Source organism: Lissotriton helveticus, chromosome 5_1 (genome assembly GCF_964261635.1).
Source record: "Lissotriton helveticus chromosome 5_1, aLisHel1.1, whole genome shotgun sequence".
Taxonomy (NCBI): Eukaryota; Metazoa; Chordata; class Amphibia; order Caudata; family Salamandridae; genus Lissotriton; species Lissotriton helveticus.
The window spans coordinates 289,186,811-289,210,499 of record NC_136065.1 but is presented as its reverse complement, the minus strand read 5'-3'; the positions used below and the strand labels follow the sequence as shown (position 1 = coordinate 289,210,499).

The 23,689-nt window shown below is 45.8% G+C and overlaps 1 protein-coding gene across 1 annotated transcript in view; it reads right to left on the bottom strand.

The window, feature by feature from the left end:
- SRM (spermidine synthase) overlaps positions 1-23,689 on the bottom strand; it is a 112,182-nt gene that overhangs the window by 3,343 nt on the left and 85,150 nt on the right. The window contains exons 6-7 of the mRNA XM_078642237.1: positions 22,816-22,961; positions 13,560-13,682 (exon numbers count right to left, since the gene is read on the bottom strand). Coding sequence (XP_078498363.1) covers positions 13,560-13,682; positions 22,816-22,961 — 269 coding nt within the window. The remainder of the gene's footprint in view (positions 1-13,559; positions 13,683-22,815; positions 22,962-23,689) is intronic.

Here is a 23,689-nt window from a genome sequence, read left to right as displayed (position 1 = left end):
TTGGAGAAGTGGTCTCTGTGACTATCTCTTTTCGCTGTAAACCCCGTCCTTTTCGGATTGAGGGGCGTGTTTTTTTCTTTTCTTTCTCTAAAGAAAAACACGCCCCCCAATCCGAACAGGACGGGGCTTACAGACTCCTGCTGCCCGTCTGCCCGCGTATTTGTATGTAAACCGGGTGCGTTTTGGGATGTATAAACATTATGTGTTTTTGCCCGCGTTATATATATTAGGAGTTGTTGAATAAGGTTGATAGCAATTAGAATATCACAAATAGAAGGGTGGCTGGTGCACGCGATCCAATAGGAATAATCGGACAACTCATTAATAAAATAGCAAATCCACAATGAAATACCGAGACAGGAGTCGTCGCTGACTTTTGTTATCACAGGATGTAAATATCCCTCTTGCGTGGCGGCCATTTCAGGGAAGGGGGGAGGGGAGGAAAGCGATGGAACGTGCATACAATAATTGATTTTCATAGTGAGGAGAGCGGGTTATGTCTCTTTGGGAGCTGCCTGCTACATTTCTGCTTGAAAGGAGCTCACCGCGCCTCGAGCCTCAGCGCCCTCATAAAAATGTTAATTAATAATATTCCAAAAAAAGGAAGCTCAGAGAGGTCTCCAGCTATCGGGTGACACTGCTGGCTCTCTAATACACCAGGACAGATTAAATCGGAGTAAATTACAGCCTTCACGCGGCACTGCTTGGAACAGTTACTAGAACTGACTTCCTTTAACAATTAATTGTTACGGTCTGTGGTAGCCAAATGGTTTGATCGAGGCAGAATTAGACCAACTACTGCCCTGTTCCCTCGTTTTTCTGCCCTCTGTTCCCTTGTTTTTCTGCCCTCTGTTCACTCGTTTTTCTGCCCTCTGTTCCCTCGTTTTTCTGCCCTCTGTTCCCTCTCGTTTTTCTGCCCTCTGTTCCCTCTCGTTTTTCTGTCCTCTGTTCCCTCTCGTTTTTCTGCCCTCTGTTCCCTTGTTTTTCTGCCCTCTGTTCCCTCGTTGTGATTGTTTTTCTGCCCTCTGTTCCCTCGTTGTGATTGTTTTTCTGCCCTCTGTTCCCTCGTTTTTCTGCCCTGTTCCCTCTTTGTTCTGCCCTATGTTCCCTCGTTTTTCTGCCCTATGTTCCCGCTTGTTTTTCTGCCCTCTGTTCCCTCTCGTTTTTCTGCCCTCTATTCCCTTGTTTTTCTGCCCTCTGTTCCCGCGTTGTGATTGTTTTTCTGCCCTCTGTTCCCTCGTTTTTCTGCCCTCTGTTCCTTCGTTGTGATCTGTTTTTCTGGCCTCTGTTCCCTCGTTGTGATCTGTTTTTCTGGCCTCTGTTCCCTGTGTGTGGCTCTGTGTGTGTGTGGGGCTCTGTGTGCGTGTGTGTGTGGCCCTGTCTGTGTGTGTGTGGGGCTCTGTGTGTGTGTGTGGGGCTCTGTCTGTGTGTGTGTGGGGCTCTGTCTGTGTGTGTGTGTGTGTGTGTGTGTGTCTCTGTCTGTGTCTGTGAGTGTGGGGCTCTGTGTGTGTGGGGGGGCTCTGTATGTATGTGTGGGGCTCTGTGTGTGTGGGGAGGGCTCTGTGTGTGGGGGGGCTCTGTGTGTGTGTGGGGGGCTCTGTGTGTGTGGGGGGGCTCTGTGTGTGTGGGGGGCTCTGTGTGTGTGTGTGTGAGGGGCTCTGTGTGTGTGTGTGAGGGGCTCTGTGTGTGTGTGTGTGTGGGGGGGGCTCGGTGTGTGTGGGGGGCTCTGTGTGTGGGGGGGCTCTGTGTGTGTGTGGGGGGCTCTGTGTGTGTGGGGGGCTCTGTGTGTGTGGGGGCTCTGTGTGTGGGGGGGCTGTGTGTGTGGGGGGCTCTGTGTGTATGGGGGTCTCTGTGTGTGTGTGGCTCTGTGTGTGTGTGGGTGTGGCTCTGTGTGTGTATGTGTGGCTCTGTGTGTGTGTGTGTGGCTCTGTGTGTGTGGTTGTGTGTGTGTGGCTGTGTGTGTGTGGGGGGGGCTCTGCGTGTGTGGGGGGGTTCTGTGTCTGTGTGTGGGGGGCTCTGTGTGTGTGTGTGGCTCTGTGTGTGTGTGTGTGTGGCTCCCTGTGTGTGTGTGTGTGTGTCGCTCTCTATGTGTGTGGTTCTGTGTGTGGCTCTGTGTGTGTGTGTCTCTGTGTGTGTGTGGCTGTGTGTGTGTGGCTCTGTGTGTGTGTCTGGCTCTGTGTGTGTGTCTGGCTCTGTGTGTGTGTGTGGCTCTGTGTGTGTGTGTGGCTCTGTGTGTGTGTGTGGCTCTGTGTGTGTGTGTGGCTCTGTGTGTGTGTGGCTCTGTGTGTGTGTGTGGGGGGCTCTGTGTGTATGAGGGGGCTCTGTGTGTGTGTGGGGGGGGGCTCTGTGTGTGTGAGTGGGGCTTTGTGTGTGTGAGTGGGGCTCTGTGTGTGTGGGGCTCTGTGTGTGTATGGGGCTCTGTGTGTGTGGGGCTCTGTGTGTGTGTGTGTGTGTGTGTGTGTGTGGGGCTCTGTGTGTGTGTGGCTAGCATTTTTTGTAGGTGGCTCTATGTGTGGGTGGCTCGGTCTGTGTGAGGGTGGCTCTCTGTGTGTGTGTGTGTGTAGGTGGCTCTGTGTGGGTGGCTCTGTATGTGTGTGTGGGTGGCTTTGTGTGTGTGTGGGTGCAAATGCAATAGGTCTCGCATTTGCGAGAAATTAAGCTATTGGCATTGTAAATGACAATGCCATTTATTTATAGGTTTTAGAAACAAAAACATAAATAAAAATAATGTCATGTGCAATGCCAATTGCTCTAACTTTAACAATGCCGAGACCATTGCATTGTAAATGCTTGTTTATCTTGGAGGACTAAGAGTGAGGCGAGTGAGATCAAGAGGAATACTGACTGATACAGGAGCAAGAACCCTAAAAAATAAACAAAACCAGACCAAACACTGCAACAGGGAGAATGAGAAGCGGCCCCTGGGAAACAACGCTGGAACATGGGTACATGGAATCAAGGGAACTGGAGATATAGGGGCAGGTAGATTACTGTTTAGAAAGGATTAGGCCCTCCGCCCACATAATTATCCACCAAACACATTGAAAAGGCAGTGACAAACCCATGCAATGTTGGGTCTGGCAGGACCTCAAATAGCAGGCTGCACTTCCATATCAGACTCTAGTATACAGGAGTGTCAAAAGAGCACTGCTCTGACTGGTGGAGAGGAAGAAGATGATGCATATTTATCCAGCCTAAATGACTACCCTTTGTTCTGAAGACAAAAAATAATAATCCCTTACCAAAATCAAAGTTCGAAGGGAAAAAAGTAATCTGAGAGGCTATCTTTTGACTCGGAAGAACTGCACTTAAAAAGGTTGCATTTATCTTTTCACATCAGAGTGCTTCCCCGGCAGCAGGCCAACCTAGCAGAGATGGAGCTAAAACCACTGGCTGGTGGGCATTGGCGATTGCGTAATTGGCTGAGGTGATGCTTCTGGTGTCAGAGATCCACATGAAGGTAAGCAAGGGAGTCTCCACTGATAGGGGGTGTAATAAGACTCCATCTTTCACCCACGCCCAGCTCCATTGCCTATCTGAGACTAGAGCACTGTGCCTCTCTAGAGCTCTGAGCGACGTATGTCCAAGCACTGCAAGTTACATTACCTTGCCTTCTTAAGATCATGGGTCTCAAAAATGCTTAATTTAGGAAGGAGAGATTGATTTGAGTAGAGTTGGGCATAAATTAAAGTAGTTTTAAGAAATATGCACATACTTAGTGTGCATACACAATTCATAAGAACAAGAGTATTTTGAATCCACACCACAGTTCCTAGACATTGTGCTGTGACCATTTCCCAATAGTTGGAGGTAAAAAGTGCCAGACACAATGGCCCAAATCAATTTTTCATTAAAATACAGTGTGATCACAGTGCAATTTGCTAATAACTACACAACGTTTCAGTAAATGCTGAATGTTAACGTGAGTTGATTAAAATACTTGTATGAACAAGAGCCTATTATTTTATGACTATTCCAATTTCACATTTGTAGAAATCCATCTGACTTTTCTTTAATGTTTTCAAATAAAAATTAATACTCCTTTCCTGCGGTATACCTATTCTACAAAGCAATGCTGGGTTGCAGGCACCAGTTCACTGACTTGAGTAAGACTTCCGAAGGGACCTAGCCTTCAGACCTGTAGAGAATGACAGTAACAGTCAGAGGTGGTTGGCTCAGTCCTTTTGTTTGGCTGTGGATTTTTCACTTGGTCGTCACATTTGTACCAACCAGCTTTGTATGATGCTCCTGTTTTACCTCCGCGCACTGGTAGCTTTATCTTCTGTCTGTCAGACGTGCTCAAGCAGACCGACATTATGCGGTTACACAGCAGGAGTCACCACTGCCCCTGCGCTTGATTCCCGGACTTGAAATCAACATTAACTTTACAGACTTGAATGAGTAACATCACCCGACTTTGCAATTTCTGGTTCACCTTTCTGGCTCAACATGAGATCTGCATCGAAATTTACATGATGGGCCCTTGATCAGCATTGCCTTTTGCTTAAACCACGACTCATTCTGGTTACCCATAGGCTGCAATCCCTCTCCCCCGCTCCAGTCCTGACAAAGCACCGCCTTGACCATACAATATTATGCATATACGGTTGAAAAGTCGCCGATACCTCCCGGTCCAGTTCATGGCCCTGCTCGCAAAACATTGAAATTGATTAGAGCAGCAGGGTCATTGTGTCTCTGTTTAAACTGGCCTCTTCCAAACGTGTATATATCTTAGCCACCTTGTAAATATCACACACTTATTGTGTCATTGATCACACCATGTCACGTGGATCACAATTCACTGTAAATTCTCACCTTGTTGGCAGCCGTGTATGCAACAAAAATCCTTATATGTGGGTACACATAAATGATGTAATTTATATAAAATATCTTAATACCCCAAAAAAACGATTTCATTGTGGTTACTGTGCCTCTATTGTGTGTTCCATGAAAACATTTTCACATTCAACCTGTGCAGAAAATAACTTGTTCTTTAATTGAATTGTATTTAAAATAAATATTTTGGTTATACCCGACAGAACCATTGTACCTTTTGCATTACTATACCCAGGTTCTGAGGGACACAGTGTCACCCCATTGTTTATTGAGATTTTTAGGTTACCTGGCAGGTTAAGTCCTTATCTTTGCAATATTTCACGTTCAATGGTATGCTACTTGATCTTTTTCTTCTGAATCTTAGAAACATGGACATGGCACTCTTGAATTTGACTATATTCAGTTAGTGGAGTCCGGGTGGGTGGACCTGGGAAGCTCGTATACTCAGTACTTGCTATTCTGTTCACTGCTCTCCTATGACTGCGCAATTCTCTATGCTCCCTTCCATAAGTCCTCCTGGATATATTTTCTTTTGTCACTCTCTCCCCTTCTTATTTCACGGTGTCACTTTCTGTTCACTCCTACTTAACTCTCCTGTTCATCATTTTTTTGTCTTCAGTGTCTCCCCTCTCTATTTTGCACTCTTTTCAGTCTATTCTCTCGCTATTGTTTCTCTTCACTGTGATGTTTTTAGCTATGTTTATGCCTTGTTGTCTCACCTCTCTCTGCCTTTTTCCACACTTTCATGCCTCTCATTCAGTTTTTACTTTCCAACTTAATTTGAACGGACTTTCTCTCTTTTTACTGTGGCACGCTGCCCTCTTCTCGATCTTCCAATCTCACCCTTTTCCGGGTACCAAAAACTGCGTTCGTTTGACCGTTTTTTTTTACCTTGCAGCCCCTTACACATTTCTCTGGGGAAAGTCCTCCTCACACTGCTGGAACCCTCCCGGAAAGAGGTCCTATACTTCGGTGTATAAATTTGCACCCAACCACTTTAAACGTTCACCAGCCGCCACTGAGGTCCAACATAAAGCTGAAATTTCAGTAGGGCCAGCTGTTAATGTAAATAAGTGTATTTGGGAGCACAGACATGCCCATTCATAACCTCCTTTGTCTGATGACGTCCAACTTGTATTCAGAGAATTCTATGGGAAGAATCACGCACAATCCTACGCTGGTGTTGCATACCTTGGTGAAAAGGCTACTTCAAAGTCTGCCTACTTTCCACAAGAGCATGACGCCCCTCTTGCTTCCAAGCGTATGGCAGAGCAGTGAGATATATATGTTGGGAGTGAAGTGAGCTGGTGATCCACTGGATGTGATTTTTAAGTTCTGCTTTTGGGAGCCAGAATCATTTAACTGCAATATTAGTTCTGTTTTCCCTGGGACCTAGCGAGGAGCAGACATGAATGCCATCTTTCTGTCAGGAAGCAATACTTTGAGATTACCTGCATGAGAGTATTAACCGATGGAGAAGACGACTATTTGGTAGTGATTAATGTCAAAATGTATGCCTAGTCTACAACAGTGCTGATCCTTTACCATCAACATGCTTTAAATTTCTTTTTTAAACGTTTTAAAAGAACAGGTTCATAAGTAAAACGAATCAGCAATGGTATGGTTATTAAATAACCTAAGGAAAATGCTACTTACCAGTATGCATCTGTTCTTGGCATGTAGAGCTGCAGAGTCGTACACTTAGCATTAGATCGCCACCTGGTGTTGGGCTCGGATGATTGCAGTTTGTTGTCTTCTTGGAAGAAGTCTTTGTAGTCACGAGATAGGTGACTCCTCGCTTGGACAATACTGCGAATGGTCATCGACTCCATCTTCAGATTGTTTTTCGCCATGATGGGAAATGATGGAGTTAGTAGAAGTAAAGAGAAAGGATGTCCATGCGTGTGCATCTAAGTAAGATGAGAACTGGAATGGATACAAGTCCCGGGCAGGCGGGAGGGCGTGTACGACTCTGCAGCTCTACATGCCAAGAACAGATGCATACTGGTAAGTAGCATTTTCCGTTCGAGGCATATGAGCTGCAGAGTGTACACTTAGCATCGATTGTGCAGCAGTGTCTCCCCTATCGGTGGCCGCTTGTATCCGTTGCAGTAGTTTGAAGCAGTGTTCCAAGGATAGCTTGGCCCACTGCAGCTTGCTGCTTGGCCTGCACATCAACACAATAGTGTTTAGTGAAGGTGTGTAGTGTAGACCATGTTGCTGCCTTGCATAAGTCCTCTAGTGGTATATTTCCTAAGAAAACCATAGAGGCTCCTAGTTTGCGAGTGGAGTGCGCTCTAGGAGGAACTGTTAGTGTACGTTTAACTTTTTGATAGCATATTTGTATACACTTTACAATCCACCTGGCGATCCCCCCTTAGAGATGGGGTTGCCTTTGTGTGGGGGAGAGAAAGATACAAATAATTGTTTTGTCTTTCTAAAGGATTTAGTCCTATCTGTGTAGTATAACAGGGCTCTTCTAACATCTAAGGTGTGTAAAGCCCTTTCTGCAACAGAGTCTGGGGTTTGGAAAAACACAGGTAGCTCTACAGATTGGTTAAGATGAAAAGGAGTGATAACCTTTGGCAGAAATTTTGGATTAGGCCTAAGAACCACTTTAATAGGATGTATTTGAAAAAATGGTTCTTGTATTGTGAATGCATGTATTTCACTAACTCTTCTGAGAGAGGTGATGGCAACAAGAAAAGCAGTTTTCCATGTTAGGAATTGCAATTCACACTTGTGTAGAGGCTCGAAAGGGGGTCCCATGAGTCTTGTAAGGACAATGTTCAGGTTCCATACTGGAGCAGGTGGTAACCTAGGTGGGATTATTCGTTTTAATCCTTCCATGAATGCTTTGATTGCAGGTACTCTGAAGAGAGATAGATGTTGCCTATTCTGTAAATAGGCTGCAATTGCTGCCAGATGCAGGCGTATGGAAGAATAAGCTAAATTGGACCTTTGTAGATGTAAAAGGTAACAAATCATATTTTGGATGGAAGCATCCAGTGGATCAATGTGATTATTGTTACAATATATTGCAAATCTTTTCCACTTAGCGGCATAACACGCTCTGATAGTGGGTTTTCTAGCTTCTTTATGATGTTCATACAGTCTGGTGGCAGGTCCAAGTAACCAAACTCTTAGACTTCAGGAGCCAGATCGCCAAATTCAGTTGGCTTGGCTCTGGGTGTCTTATTTCTCCATGGTTCTGTGTTAACAGGGAGGGTATGAGCTGTAACTTTTGATGTGGAACCAGTGAGAGATCTAGTAGTGTGGTGAACCACGGCTGACTTGCCCATGTGGGAGCTACTAGTATTAGTTTGAGACTGTTGTCTGAGTTTGCGCACTACTAGTGGAATGAGTGGGAGAGGCGGAAAAGCGTACGCAAATCTGCCTGACCAGTTCATCCATATCGCATTCCCTTCCGACCGTGGGTGTGGAAACCTGGCGGCGAAGGTTGGGCATTTTGCATTTTCGTGGGTGGCAAACAGATCTATCTGTGGATGCCCCCACATTTGGAAGAATGGCTGAAGAACTTGTGGATGTATTACCCATTCGTGAATCTGTTGTGACTGTCGACTCAACAGATCTGCTATCTGATTGTGAATTCCTGGAAGGTGTTCTATTGTCAGGTGTATGTTTTGAGGAATGGCCCATCTCCAAATGTTCTGCGCGAGCTGGGACAGTTGTAGAGAGTGTGTCCCCCCCTGTTTTTGTATATAGTACATAGCTGTCATATTGTCCGTTTGGATTAAGACAGGTTTGTTTTGTACTTGCAGTTGAAACGTTTTGAGTGCTAGGAAAATTGCTAGCAGCTCTAGGTGGTTGATATGGAACAGTTTTTGTTGGTTGTTCCATTGGACTTGTGTGGTGTAGTGTAAGAGATGGGCTCCCCATCCTGTGAGGGATGCGTCTGTTGTGAGCACTATCTGTGGGACAGGCTCTAGGAACGGCCGTCCTCTTGTCAAGTTTTTGGTGTTTCACCATTGCAGAGAACGATATGTACAGCTGTCTACCAACACCAGGTCTGTGAGCTGACCTTGAGCCCGATTCCACTGTTGTGCTAGACATTCTTGTAATGGGCGCATTTGCAGTCTTGCATGTGGAACTATGAAGATGCAAGATGCCATCATGCCTATTAGTCCCATGAACACGCTGGCTTGGAGAGGCTGCTGGTGTTGAAAGATGGAGACTAAGGTCTGACGGCTCTGTATCCTGGCTGGACTGGGATACGCTCGAGCTGTAGATGTGTCTATGGTAGCTCCTAGATACTGTTGCACATGCGAAGGCTGCAGGTGCGACTTTGTGAACCCCAAGTTGTGCAATGTTCGAATTGTTTGATTTGTGTGTTGGACATATTGACTGAATGATTTTGCTTTTATGAGCCAATCGTCGAGGTAAGGGAAGACATGTATCTGTTGTCTTCTGAGATGTGCCGCTACTACTGCTAAGCACTTTGTGAACACTTGTGGTGCTGTTGTGACCCCGAATGGAAGGACTTTGAACTGATAGTGCTATCCTTGTATGACAAACCTTAAATACTTCCTGTGAGCAGGATGTATAGGAATGTGAAAGTAGGCGTCCTTTAGGTCTAGTGTTGAAAGAAAATCGCCTTGTTGTAGTAGTGGGAGTACTTGTTGTAGAGTGATCACGTGAAAATGATCTGATTGTATGTAATGGTTGAGGGGCCTGAGGTCGAGAATTGGTCTCAGTATCCCGTCCTTCTTGGGGATTAGAAAGTACAGGGAGTAAACTCCTGTTCCCTGTTCTTCTAAAGGAACTAATTGAATAGCATCTTTTTGTAGAAGTGCTAGAACTTCCTGTTGAAGCAGATTCAAATGGTCTTTAGAAATTGGCCGCTGCCTGGGTGGCATGTTTGGGGGGGGTTGCTGTGAGTTCTAGGCAGTAGCCATGTTGGATAATCTGTCTCACCCACCTGTCTGTTGTGATGGAATTCCAGACAGGTAGGAACTGTGATAATCTGCCCCCCACAGGAGTGGAATGCTGTAGGGAAAGCAGAGGGAAGTCACTGTTTGGGAGTGGAAGAGGAGCGGTTGTTGTTGTTACCTATACCTCTTTCCTTGTTATTATTGCCTCTGTATCCTCCTCTAAAGTAGCCTTTGTTAGAGGAGGTCTGTGTGTGCGTTTTGAAAGATGATGTTGTATCTGCACCGGTTTGCTTGGAGCCTCCTCTATAAAAGGAGCGGCGAAAAGAACTTCTAGTCTGTGTGGATTGTAATGCTCCCATAGACTTAGCTGTGTCCGTGTCTTTTTTCATTTTTTCTAGCGTAGTGTCTACTTCCGGCCCAAACAATTGGTTTTGATTGAAGGGCTGGTTCAAGATGGTAGTCTGCACCTCCGTCTTAAACCCTGAAATGCGTAACCACGCATGTCGTCTGAGTATGACACTAGTATTGACTGCTCTGGATGCTGTGTCAGCTACATCTAGTGCACATTTAATTGAGGCATTGGATATTAATTTGCCTTCTTGTATGAGCTCTGTTGCCTGATCTTTGTGTTGATCTGGGAGGTGCTCTAACAGTTTTTCTAATTGATCGTAGTGAGCCCTGTCATAGCGTGAGAGCAGGGCTTGTGTATTTGCTATGCGCCATATATTTGTAGCCTGCGCAGCAATCTGTTTCCCTGACGCATCAATAACCTTGGATTCTTTGTCAGGAGGGGGCGTGTCACCCGAAGTCTGGGAATTAGCTATTTTCCGTGCATTGGACACTACTAGGGAGTCTAGTGGCAGATGTCCCTTAATATAGACTGGATCAGATGGTGCTGGTCTATATTTCTTTTCTATTCTTGGATTTAACACTCTACAGCGCACAGGGTCTTTAAATATTTCCGGAGCATGTTTAATGACTCCTTTGATCATGGGTAGTATTTGTGTAGACCTTTGTGACTGCTCAAATGTGTTTAATAAAAAATCCTCCTCAATGGCATCAGAGTGCATTGTAACTCCGTGGTAAAGGGCAGCTCTATTTAAGAGGTGATTAAACCCAATGCTATCTTCTGGAGGGGAAGGTTTCGTTGGGTAGGACTGAGGATCAGGAATGTCAGGCACATTATTTGGTGGGTACTCATAATCTTCATCAGTAGGATATGTATCTGGGTTGATATCTTCATCTACAGAGTATGTGTGTGGGTCTGGTGTGTTATTCCCCCCACCTATATCATACTCCTCATCAGTGTGGTGTGATGATGCTGGAGATTGAACAGGAGAAACTCTAGGTGAAAAGTAAGGAGGGGTAGGCGAGGAAGAAGGTAAAGGAGAGGAAGGGTGTATTGGCGAAGTTGCACAATCCTTTCTTTTTGGCAGGAACCACAGGTAGAAGAAGTGGTGTGTCTGCTGGTCTCTTTTTGTGAGGAATAGCTCCCACATGTCCAGTTTTTGGGTTGATATGGACCTTCTTTTGTTTAGGATCTGGTCTAAACAGTTCTTCTTCCTCTACAACCTTCTTCGGCGTCGATTGTTTCGGTGCCGAAAGGGATTGTTTTGTGTTTTTTGCTGTAGGAGGCGTTACAGAGTCCCGTGGCAAATTTTTCGGTGCCGAAGGTGGTTTTGGCTTGGCAGGCTTGTTAGAGGGTTTAGGTGCCTCTGAAATCAGGCCTTGGAGTCTTTGGTACTGATGTTGGAGTTTCTGGAGTGGAAGCAGGTCTCCTTGGCTTTGAAGCGTCGGACGCTGGCTTTCCATCTTTATTCTTGGAACCCGAAGGGTTCGGAGCCGGATCTTTTTGCGGGTCCGGTACAGTTTTTGGCTTCGGCACCGGTCTCGACTGGGCCCCATGGGTGGAGTGCTGACCGTTGCCTTTGGCTTGGGCAGTGTCTGTTGGGCAGGGGCAAGAGTACTCACGGGTTGACGAGGTGGAATCAAGTCATCGGAGTCCTCTGCCTCTGATATGATCTGGAGATCAGGCGAGTCTTCCTCGGCGACGAGTGGAGCCTCGTCCTCCGAGATGTCTTCGAGTGGATCCTCGCCTTCGGAGATGTCTTCTTCGAAGATCTCCTCCTCGAAGATGGCCTCCGGTGCTCAGGCCGTCCTCCTCATCTGGTGTCGACGTGCCCTCCGATCCCGAATGGTCTTTTTCGATCGGAAGGATGCACAAGCTGTGCAGGTCGACTCGTCGTGTTCCGGTGATGGTGATAAACAGAGGTTGCAGACCTCATGATGGTCGCTATGAGGGAATTTTGTTCGACATATCGGGCATCTCTTGAATGGAGTTCTGTCCATGAGGCATAGGACGCACGGCGCCGATAGGCCCAACGGCCCGCGTCGACGCACCGGAATGTAGTTGATGGTGTCGAAAGTAGTCTTTTCGATGTCGATATGTTTGTATGACGTTTTTACGCTTCGAAGTTGCTGGAAACGTTTTTCTAGCCGGAGCGGAAAACTTTCATCCGAAACCAGTGGCGGAAGAAAACAATCTGAGGATGGAGTCGATGACGATGCGCAGTATTGTCCAAGGGAGGAGTCACCTATCTCGTGACTACAAAGACTTCTTCCAAGAAGACAACAACCTGCAATCATCAGAGCCCAACACCAGGTGGCGATCTAATGCTAAGTGTACACTCTGCAGCTCATATGCCTCGAACAAATATTTCCAATTAATATCTTAATTAGGTCTAGGTTTCAACAGTGCAGATGTCAAACAGACCAATAGCTACTAATATACAGAGAATGGGCTCGAGGTACACCCATGTAACAACTGGCTCTCTTCAACCAGCTTTTTTCCAGCAATGGCTTAAGACTTTGTCATTCACCTGCTGGCTCAACCCTGTGGAAAATTCAACACTTTATACCCAATGCTATTTGGGTGTATCCTTCCGTCTCCACTTTAGAGCTTGCATTAAACTTCATGAAGGCCTACTTTACAACTGTCACTCCCCTAGCTCTGTTCCGGTCGGCTCCCTCCCTTGTGTGTTGCTCTCATGTGCTAATGCAGCATGTGTTGGCACAATAAACCCAGATATACTGGCTTTCAGAATGCTTGCTGAAATTGCCTCTGTAGATATAAGCAAATTTGCAAACAATTATCAGCTGCTGTCCAGCTGATGAGAATTCCTTGCAGCTTCAGGGATAAAAGGTATCATCCCTAGAACAACATTTAAAACATGTTTTTAAGTTAAATTGAAACATTCTCAAGAAACAGTTTAAGTATTCCAATCAAGTTTTAGTGTGCAAGGGATCGTTTATTAAAAGGTTTTCTTTCACATTAGACAAGCTGGGCCTTTTCATTACTGCTTTACATTGTTCAATTGTGTTGCTTATTTAATTGTGCCAATCATGTTTCCAATTAACATGAATTACTCTTACATACTACCTAAATGAGAGTGTAGAAGTCCTTCTTCATATTCCTCCTCTGCAAAGGAAACCCTTCATCTGCAGGAGATTTTGCCCCTGCTTATTAAACTAACACCAGTCATCACATTTACTGAGAGCTGACAAAACCCTGCGGAAATATGAGGTTTGCTGCGGGTTATCTCTAGATTTTCTATGATGGGGAAATAAAAGGATAGCAAACCTTTTAAATATCAGATTATTAAATTAAATAAATCACTCCATCTTATATCCTCAAGTTTGCACTGGTAAAAAAAATGTCATAACCCACCTCTAAGACTAAAGTCAAGTGCCCTCCCTCCTCATCAGCCCAGAGATGAATTTTTTTATGAACATATCATCCAATGTTCCCTGGAATGATGCCAGTCCTCCTACCTTCCGTGCAAACTCTGGGAGAACAAACGAGGCCCGATGAACATCGGAATTGTAATACCGGAGGTTCCTTGCTTCCACCTGCTCCTGGGAAAGCTCCTGCACTGGCACTTGGAAATTCGTATTCTGGACAGAAAATAAAAATACAGTTTTTACAAAATTAAATCCACACAAAATGGCAAAAAAAATATTAAAGTATACGATAAAGGCAGGAAACACATCAAATACTAGACAGACACTCCAGCCCTTTTTTGAAGCAGAGTTCTGGTTCTGTGAATTGGTCCAGGTTGAAAAGTGCTGGAGTCTGAACTATTAGAAGACAAGACTAGAGGGAGGCACGGATGGCTCTCTAAACAAACCAATGACTTGTCTTTGTACGTGGTAAAAGCACAGACGTGTTCAAATTATTACAGTTATATACAAAAATAAACATTTACATATCCTATTTGAACTGAACACTATCTTTTTCGGTATTACATTTTGTCTCCTAAGGTTTCAAAATTTCAAATCTTCTGATTGCACACCCCATAAACATATATTGTAAAATAAAACATCCAAATCCAAATCTTGTGCACCTGGTTCAAATTCTAGTGCAAACTCCTGCAGGGCAACCTGGTCTAAGCAAACTCCTGCAAATCGAATCACACAATGCATAGGACGTAAAAGGCATAGACCGAGGCCGATCCTCAAGGTCACGCATATGACTGCTACTACTGGGGATTACTCTCTGTGACTTTGTGCCGTGAGGAGTTTAAAGTGCTGGGTCAACCGCTGCTGCATCTCTGCATCTCCCTACCTCGCCGCACCCGCTCCGCGGGTGCCGCTTCGTGGTTTGGGGCAGAGGCATTCAGAACCGCCAGAAGGAGCTGAGGTCCGTGGGTTCCTGCTTGAAGGTCGCATCAGGGCTGCGAGCGTTGTTGCGGGGACTCCATCTCCCAGGAGTCCCTGCCCGACCAAGAGCCATCACCTGGTCCGCTCCCCCGGTTGCTTCGCCTACAGCCCACCCGAGGGGATTTTAATCGTCAGCCTGCATTCCCTATGTGGGATTACGCTCTGTGACTTGGTGCCGTGAGGAGTTTAAAGTGCTGGGTCAACCGCTGCTGCATCTCTCCATCTCCCTACCTCGCCGCACCCGCTCCGCGGGTGCCGCTTCGTGGTTTGGGGCAGAGGCATTTAGAACCGCCAGAAGGAGCTGAGGTCCGTGGGTTCCTGATTGAAGGTCGCATCAGGGCTGCGAGCGTTGTTGCAGGGACTCCATCTCTCAGGAGTCCCTGCCCGACCAAGAGCCATCACCTGGTCCGCTCTCCCTGTTGCTCCGCCTACAGCCCGTAACCCTCCCTACTTATTGGATCCAGCATCCCGCAGCGCGGGAGCGACGCCGGGCAAAGCCCGGGCCAAGGGCGGGCCCGTTTGTGCCCGTTCGTGACCGGGCCTGATCGGACCGGGCCCCCCCTCTTGCATCTGTCATCACTGTTAGCAATTTTAGTGTGGGGAGATGTCCTGTCGTGAAACAAGGAGCAAGTCGTTCTCAGCTGGAGGCAACATAGCTGGAGGTATGGAAAAATTTCTGATCAGAGCCAATACCCTAATCGACACTGAAATAAACGTCCTTGAAAAACGCTTATCTAAGGATCTATCGGCTAGAAAGAGATCTTCCCTTGGAACATTAGCTATCGCCAAAACCCCCGAGCGGCCCACTGACACTATTAACAATGATGCGATTGGCCAAACTACAACACTCGAGGAGGCTAATTTGGGGGCCCTTGACCTGGACATTCTGGTTAATGAAATTCTCCCAGAAATTGATATAGTTCTTGACAATAATGTGTCCACTTCTTCGGAGCCAAAAGTCATTTGTAACAATATGTCAAATGTGGTCAATGAAGGGGGCGCAACCAAACGCACGAGATCCTACCACACGAAATTGGGTAGAAAGTCTAAATCAGCAAAGCACAAACACGATACCCCCTACCCCACATTAGGCCTAACCCAATTGCTGCCCAGTACAGAGTTAACACTAGAAAACCTGGGAGCTCTTTTTTTTTTAATATATATTTTTATTAATTATAACACAAGAGTAGAAATGTACATTTCAGGTATCGTTGGTAGAACATATTACATTGGCGAACGGACAGATGACATGAAGAAATACAATACAATTGTAGGCATCTGGAAAGTATCAATACCAGCCGGAGCTGGGTCAAAACAATACAAGACAAATAATCATAAGCAAACATTATCAGAATCTGCCCACCAAGGATACAGGATATAAAAATGGACACTCAACACCCGAATATGCATAACAACAGGCTCAGGAGAATATGCCACATCTCTTGTGAAGAAGGGAAAAGGGAAAAAGATAGGTCATAGAACAAAATAAAGGAAAAAAAAAAAAAATACCTCAACCCCCCACCCTGCATCCCTGCGGATGGCTACGACCTAACCCCACTAGCAGCGTGCCTGTCGCCCCCTAAACTACACCCCAAGGAAGGGAAAAGACGGAGGAGGAATATCTTACGATACGATGCGGGCTCCCGGACTCCCCTCCCCCCTGCCGCGAGCAGATGTTCCCTACCATGGTACTAAGCGAGGTAAAGCAGGCTTATAAGCAAACTGATAGGGAAATCACCAAAAGAGAAAAGACCATCCCGCCCAGCCCCAGACATCACAGAGGCAGCAAATCCCATTGTCGAACACAGTCAGTACACCAAACCCAGAAAAGCAGAATCCCATCTGGCCCTCACTCCCACCGATACCACCCAGCAGTGTCAAATGAAGTCCCTGTACAGAATTAAAACAGTCAAGTTCAGCCCTGGCCTCTACGATCCATCACACAAACCCTTTTCGATAGGACCAGCACAATAGCAAAAGAGTCAAAACGTTGTAGAAAAGGGAGGGGATCAATATAGCATGAAAGGGTCAGAAGAGTCAAGTCTCGAAGTCTATCAGAAACACGAAAGTCAATCCAAAGAATATCGATGGAGGTCTCCAGAAACGAAGAAAGAAATAAGTCCTGTGCGGGCGATGACTTTGCCGAGCTTCCTGGCTGGTCAGGGGCTCCAGTCGCGGGCTGCTGTAGTTGCGCAGATACAATAGGCATCAGATTATAATGATGCTCGGGGTTCTCCTCTCGGATAAAATCAAGCTTCGCGGGGGTCACCATTTGTTGCGGGTCTGACTCTGGGCTAGGGTCCGGTCTCGAACAAATAGTCTCGATGCGTACAGTCAAGTTGTGGAGAGCAGCCTCCATTTGCCAGTGAAGAGCCCCGATGGCGGCCATTACAGTCCCCAGTGTCGGTCCACACGTCGTCCGATCCATCTCCGCTTAATCGATGACAAAGCAGGCCATCAACCCCGGAGGCCGGCTACTCCGGGGAAACCAACTGGAGTGGGGTGGGCGAAGGCGACTGGCGACTTTCAGGCTTTGCGCTCTTTACACCGCTGCCGAGAGCGGGCCCCCCCCCCCCCCCGCGGACCCCGAGGGCTGCAGCAGGGTCCCAGGAACCGGACCCCCACCCACCGCGGCATCCACGTCTCGTCGACGTCTGGCCAGTATACGCAGGGACTCGAGACCACCACCAGGATCGAGAATTCGTGTCACTCCAATGAGACCGGACCCTGCCAGGTACCCGCGGCCGATGTTGTTCAACTGAAACCCGGCTGGGTCAGTACTCGATGCCCCGGCTTACAGTCTGGAGGAGGCCCGAAAATGACAGACGGTGTAACTTCGTCAAAAAAGGTGATAAAGACTCCGGGATTGCGCCCCTGGACTCAGAGATGATTCAGACACACGGGAGTCTGGCGGGAGGTCAGGATTAAGTTCAGGATAGATCCGCCAGCGACGGAGGTCGACGGAGCCGGGAGCTTATGCGGCCATCTTGGTTGCTAGCGTAGCACCTCCCCCTGGGAGCTCTTTTTAAATCAATTCTGTTCCCTCTAGAGTCCAAAATGGAACAGATAGAACTCCGACTTGCTAACATCGAGAAATGCACAGATGCCATTTTGGCTAAATCCACCAAGCCCAACACCCAGTGTAACCCCCAAATCACCCCTACTATCCCAGGTCCCTCTTTAGTGAAAGACGCCCCTAAACCGCCCTGTCCCCCAACAGGCCTTTCAGTCCCCATCCCCATCCATCACAAGATAAAAAAAAACTCCCCCCTTGCTACCTCTAAGGCCAGTTCAATCTATGGCTAATACTAACGGGGTTACAGCTGATGGCCAAATAGTTTCCTCAGCTCCTGACCAGATAGCCCCTACACCGCGACGGCCTGATCTGCCGCCTGAGGCCAATCGCTTTACGGTAGTTTTGGCTGGAGCTCCACCGCTGGAAGCCGGAGAAGCTGAGAGCTTTCAATCCCTCAAAAGTAAAGTTGTTAGATGGTTGAATTGGAACAGACCCCTCCCGGCCCACCTTCATAACGAAATCATCATGGTTAGAAGGGTACCCTGGCTGGGTAAAACTAGGAAGTCTGTAAATGGGGACTGTATAACGGTCAGCTTTAGAGATCCCAGAACTGTCTCACATATCTGTGCAGGCTTTAATAGATCCTTGGATTCCACCATCCATACGCTACCAGTGTCCTTTTTCTTTCCCCCTAACCATCTGCACCATGACCGAGGTAGAGACGACTGGACCAGGGTTGAGCGGAGGGGCACATATAGAAGATTTAATGCAAGACCGGTTACGATGCCCCCGGATACCCCATTCCGTGATTTAACCGGTTCAGCTGTCTAGATGGTTTAGATGGAGTCGACTGACTACCTATGACTCATGCTTCAAGCCCTCTCCTCCCTGGTACTGGTATTAGTTTACAAGAGGCTAACGGTAATGGTATACCAACGGACTCAGTCTCTATAATGTACCCTACCCCTAACCATTCTGTACTCCGGGATTTAGACCCAGATGCTACTCATCTCCCACCAACACCTATGGTTACCCCTGATGAAACTTCATCGTTCACTGAGCCCATTAGCGCTCCTAAGTTTATTGATCATACAACGTGTTTCCCTGGCTTTAAACTTGCTAGCTGGAATATCGCAGGCTGGAGTCGGCAAACGTTGTCACTGGGTTGGAGTGAATCCCTTTCCCAGTTTGACGTTTTATGCTTACAGGAGACCTGGGTAGCAACTGATATCTTTTATGATGGTTTTGTGTCCTATAATAATCCTGCTCAAAGGTCTAATATGGGCAGGGCTAAAGGTGGGCTTGTAATTCTACTCTCTGTGAATTTCCCTATACGTGTGAAATTGCATTTGACTGTGGGTTTTCATTCACAAATTTTAATTTTGGAATATAAAAGGGGTTATGAAACATTGTTGATCAACCATTATAATAACATGTTTGACGTTACAAACACCTCTGTTGTGGATGAGCTCGATTCAGCAATGAGGAAAATTTGTAAAGATACTCATAAGATCTATAATATCATTTGGGGTGGGGATTTCAACATCCGTACTTGTTCTCACTCCTTCACCAATGCATGTGGGTTTGACGGGGATAACGGGGAAAACCGGGCACATTTTACCCACACACCCTACGGCGACTCACTTAATTCCCTTATGCTTAGCCATGATTTATTGATTCATTACCCGGCTACAGATAATGAGGGTAATATTATCCCAACTTTTGTAGGTAGGAATACGGCGTCCGTTATTGACCATATACTGGTATCTGCATATATTGCCCCATATTGTTCAGTCCCGACCGTTGTAGACTTTGGTAACAGCGACCATAATGCCATCACTATGTTGACCTCTATCTGGGGGCCACCACCCTGCGATCAGCGCATGATAGTAGAAGATATAATCCCCTGCAGGCAAAATGGTATTCGTATCAAATGGTGTGGAGACAATTCAGAGAAGCTGTTGCATAAAATTGTGGAAGCCGGGTCGGAAGTGATATTTAAATGTCTGGACTATGATGCTACCGCCCGGTGCATTATTGCTGATTTTGAGGAACTTGGTACTATAATAAAAAGGTCCTTTACCATCACCAAGGGCATATCTAAGAGGGCTACGGTAGGCTGGTTTGACAGTGCTTGCACTAAATCTCTTCAAGAACTCAAGCGCGCACTGTCAAAACAACCCAGAGACAGGGAGGTTATTACACACCTTAGGTCGTCCTACAAAAAGCAACTTATATGTAGAAAAAAAGAGTTAAGGGAGCAAGCCTGGGACAACCTGACAAAAGCAGCAGCCTTGCGTGACAGTAAGCTTTTTTGGAGCATGGTCAATAGTCCCTTCCTCCTTAAGGAAGATTTCCCTACACTTACAGCCCAAGTTAGCGAGGAAAACTGGGTACAATATTTTACAGGAATCTTTGACCCGGTTAGGGGGGCCCATGACATTTCTTTTGCCACCCTTACTAATCCTAAGCTATCCTTGGGGATTACCGTTCAGGAAGTTGAAATTACCATCAGTAAGAGCAAAGGTGGGAAGGCACCGGGACCGGATGGGGTCCCGGTTGACCTGTATAAAACCAACCAGGCACTTTGGAGTCCACTCCTGACCCAGGTGTTTAATGCATCCGTTAGTGATAGTACACCATCCACATGGTGTGAATCCATAATCCTGCCGATCTACAAGAAGAGAGATAGAGGAGAGGCTAAGAACTACCGCCCTATCTCCCTTCTGGATTCCTCACTCAAAATCATGAGCAGGGTCTTACTAGCGCGATTGGAGGAATGGGCTGAGGACAACAAAATTCTTGCGGATTCTCAATTTGGCTTCCGTAAGGGCCTTGGGACAATTGAGCAGTGCATCAACCTTGATCTCATTATAGGGAAATATACCAAAGCGAAACAGGGCTCTTTATTCCTTTGTTTCGCTGACCTCTCAAGTGCATTTGACCTGGTGGACCATACTTTGTTATGGTCCACTTTACTTGAAATGGGAGCCCCAACAGCAATAATCTACTTCCTGGCCAGACTTTATAACAAGCTTTCAGCCCAGATTCGCTTTGGCCAGGCAGGGGAATGCACCAACAAGATCAGGGTCAAATTTGGCATAAGGCAAGGCTGTGTGCTGGCCCCGTTACTTTTCTCCCTTTTTATAAACTCTATGGAGTCCGAACTTAAAAGGGTTCAAGCTGATTCCACGCAGATTGACGGCCATCCAGTCCCGGTACTGCTATATGCCGATGATACGGTCCTTCTCTCAAGAACCCCAAACGGTCTCCAAAATCTTATGAATTACTTTTATGATTTTATCCAGGGGAGAAAATTAAAAATGTATAATTCTAAGACCTTCATTATGGCCTGTGGGAAAAAGATGAAACAACTTAAACCATTTAAATTTAAAGAACACAGAATAGAGGTTGTGGATAAATTTTGTTATCTAAGTGTAACTTTTAATAGTAATGGGTCATGGGCATCTGAGATTTTAAATGTGAAGGCCAAGATGGGCAAAAGCTCCTCTGGAGTATTTCGTTTTGCCTCAAAGCTGGGCAGTCGCCGCATCCCAGATATGTTAAATATCTACAAGCATAGATGCGCATCCATTGCCCTATATGGTTCAGGTGTATGGGGACACTGTAACCATGGGGATCTGCAAGTTACAGAGAATCAGTTCCTCAAAAGACTCCTGTGCCTCCCCTCTTCGGCATCCACCGAATTGATTCATAACGAGGTTGGGTTAGACTATCCGACAGATCTAACGGGCATGAGACCCCTTATGGTTTGGAGGTCAATTTGGGCAAAGGACGAATTAGAATTTACCAGGCGAATTATCCTAGACTGCCTTCGGTTGGATAATGTTCGCAAGATCCCCTGGTTAAAATACGTTCTCACGTCCTATAAAGAAACTTTTAATCTGGACATTCTTGAGGACCCCTTAAGTGCCGTTAATATACCCAAACAGGAGGTTAAAAAAGTTTATTTGGGAACTAAATCTAATCTGCGTAGAGTCCAATGTAGCCATTTTACAACCCATGTTCTTTACCATTCTAACAAGGAGGTTGGCAAGGACATGCCTATGTATTTAAAAGAAATCACCAAACAATCCCACCAGTTTGTTCTCACCAGGCTGAGACTAGGTATTGTCCATAACTTGGTGGCATTCCCACGGATGAAAATACATAGTTCAAGCCCTTGCCCGTGTGATGGTACCACTAAGCAAAGCACATTGCACTTTATGCTAATCTGCCCATTATACCTGCACATCCGACTATGTTATCTTAAACCTGTTTTTAAGAAATATTATGTGTCCACTACTGCCCATGCCATTAATTTACTATTTGCACTTGACACTTTGGATATCTGCTTTTTTACCGCTACTTTTATTTTAAAAGCTGTGTCCCATAGGAAAAGTTTGGTTTTTTTATGTCTGACCTATTTGTAAAAATTCCTCTTTATGGTCGAATATTTGTCTCTAATTGAGTTGTTCCATTTATTGTGACCTATGTTTTTGTTGTGTATTTTATCTTGTAATTTTTATCGCTGTATGCTTTTATGATTGTTTATAAATAATCGAATAAAGCTTTGAAATTTGAATTTGACTGCTACTATCTTAGGTATCCTCTGCTTACTCTTCCTTAACCACTCCTTGTCTTGAAATAGGCACACCCACATATGACAAGGAGGCTACTTACTGCTTTACATGGATCTGTTAAGCTGATCAATTTCTAATATTCTTCAAGTTCCATGGGATCTTTCAGTGAGTCAAACACATGGGAACAGATGTAGCATTTACCTTGACTGAACTCGAAGTGGGCTCTTCTATAATTTTTTTCAGAGAATATTGAGGCACATGATGACCTTAAACGGTTGTTGGCAGTGATCCTAAGGTTGCATCCAACTGGTGCCTCCAACAAAAAGGTTTCAAGTAAGATACTGTTAGCCGCTAACTATATATACGTTGACATTTCTTCAAATGTCCAGGATTGCCAACTTAATTTTGGACTATAACTGTACAAACACAAGACTTCCTACTTCCCTATTGTGATTGATGCAGCAGCTGCAGCCTCAAATGTGGAAATAATGTAGCCGGCTTAGCTGTAGAATATTCTAATCAGTCAGTCAGACAGCAAACGTCAGCCTATGAATGCTTGTTACAAAACTAATTCCATCCTTGGATGAGCTAAGCAATTGCTTTGGCAGTGTTTGATTGTAGCAAACAAGATATTACAAAACCCTCCTCATCTCCACTCCTCTCAAGACTGCAGTGCACAACATTTTATGAACAGTGGGTGATATAAAAAGGTTGATGCAAGACCCCTGCCAGCTCCAGTAAAGGTGGTCAAGGCATGTGAAATACTCACCGGGTTCTTACTGCACAGCATGAAGCCAATCTGTCCACTGGGATAGGTAGGGATGGTGCAGTAGGCGTATCCCACTACTGGAAAGAGAGACTTGCAGAAGTGATGCATCTCCTTAATAAGGTCCAAGTGCAACCACTGGCATTCTCCTGCAAGAGGAACAGGAGGATTTGAAGGAAGATTCATGCTCCCTACATCCTGGAAGAAGGTTTTCTAGTAATGAACTGTAACAGGAGATTCACGCCTCCTATACCCTAGAGAAAGCTTTCCAGTACTGGACCAAGACCTGGGAACCACTTTCAAAGCAAAAGGCCTTGGAAGCCACAGGCTGGAACCTCTAAAACACACCTTTTACAACCAGTAAAAAAGATTCCAAGTATGAAGAGAGAAGCCCAAGAACCATACCTTCTGCATGCAGGGCAAACCTTTCTAAAAAGTGGAATCAGAGTGCCACTTCGATTTCATCCAAGGAAGGACATTCCAAACCATAATTTGTAGGGGTAAACCAAATCTTCTCACCTCAATAAAGAATATTCTCAGCCTCAAACTGAACCACAAGGAAGGACCTCCTACGTGACAGACTAGTTGTAGAGAACAGCACTTCACAAAAAATAGTTCATTGAATGGATGGAACTGATTAACAATACCACCAGTGCCATATAAAATACTTAAGAAAAATTCTAGATAATGAGGACCACATGTTTCAACCAAAGAAAAAATGCCAACAAATAGAACTTGAAAACCCTGACTGAGACCTCAGTACCACTCACCCTGTAGTCAATAAAGAATAAACCAAGCCACAGTACCTCTCATCTTACCCCTTCAACCCCACTCCTATAGGCTAGGAAACCTAGAGGGGACATGGAGAATATTAGCT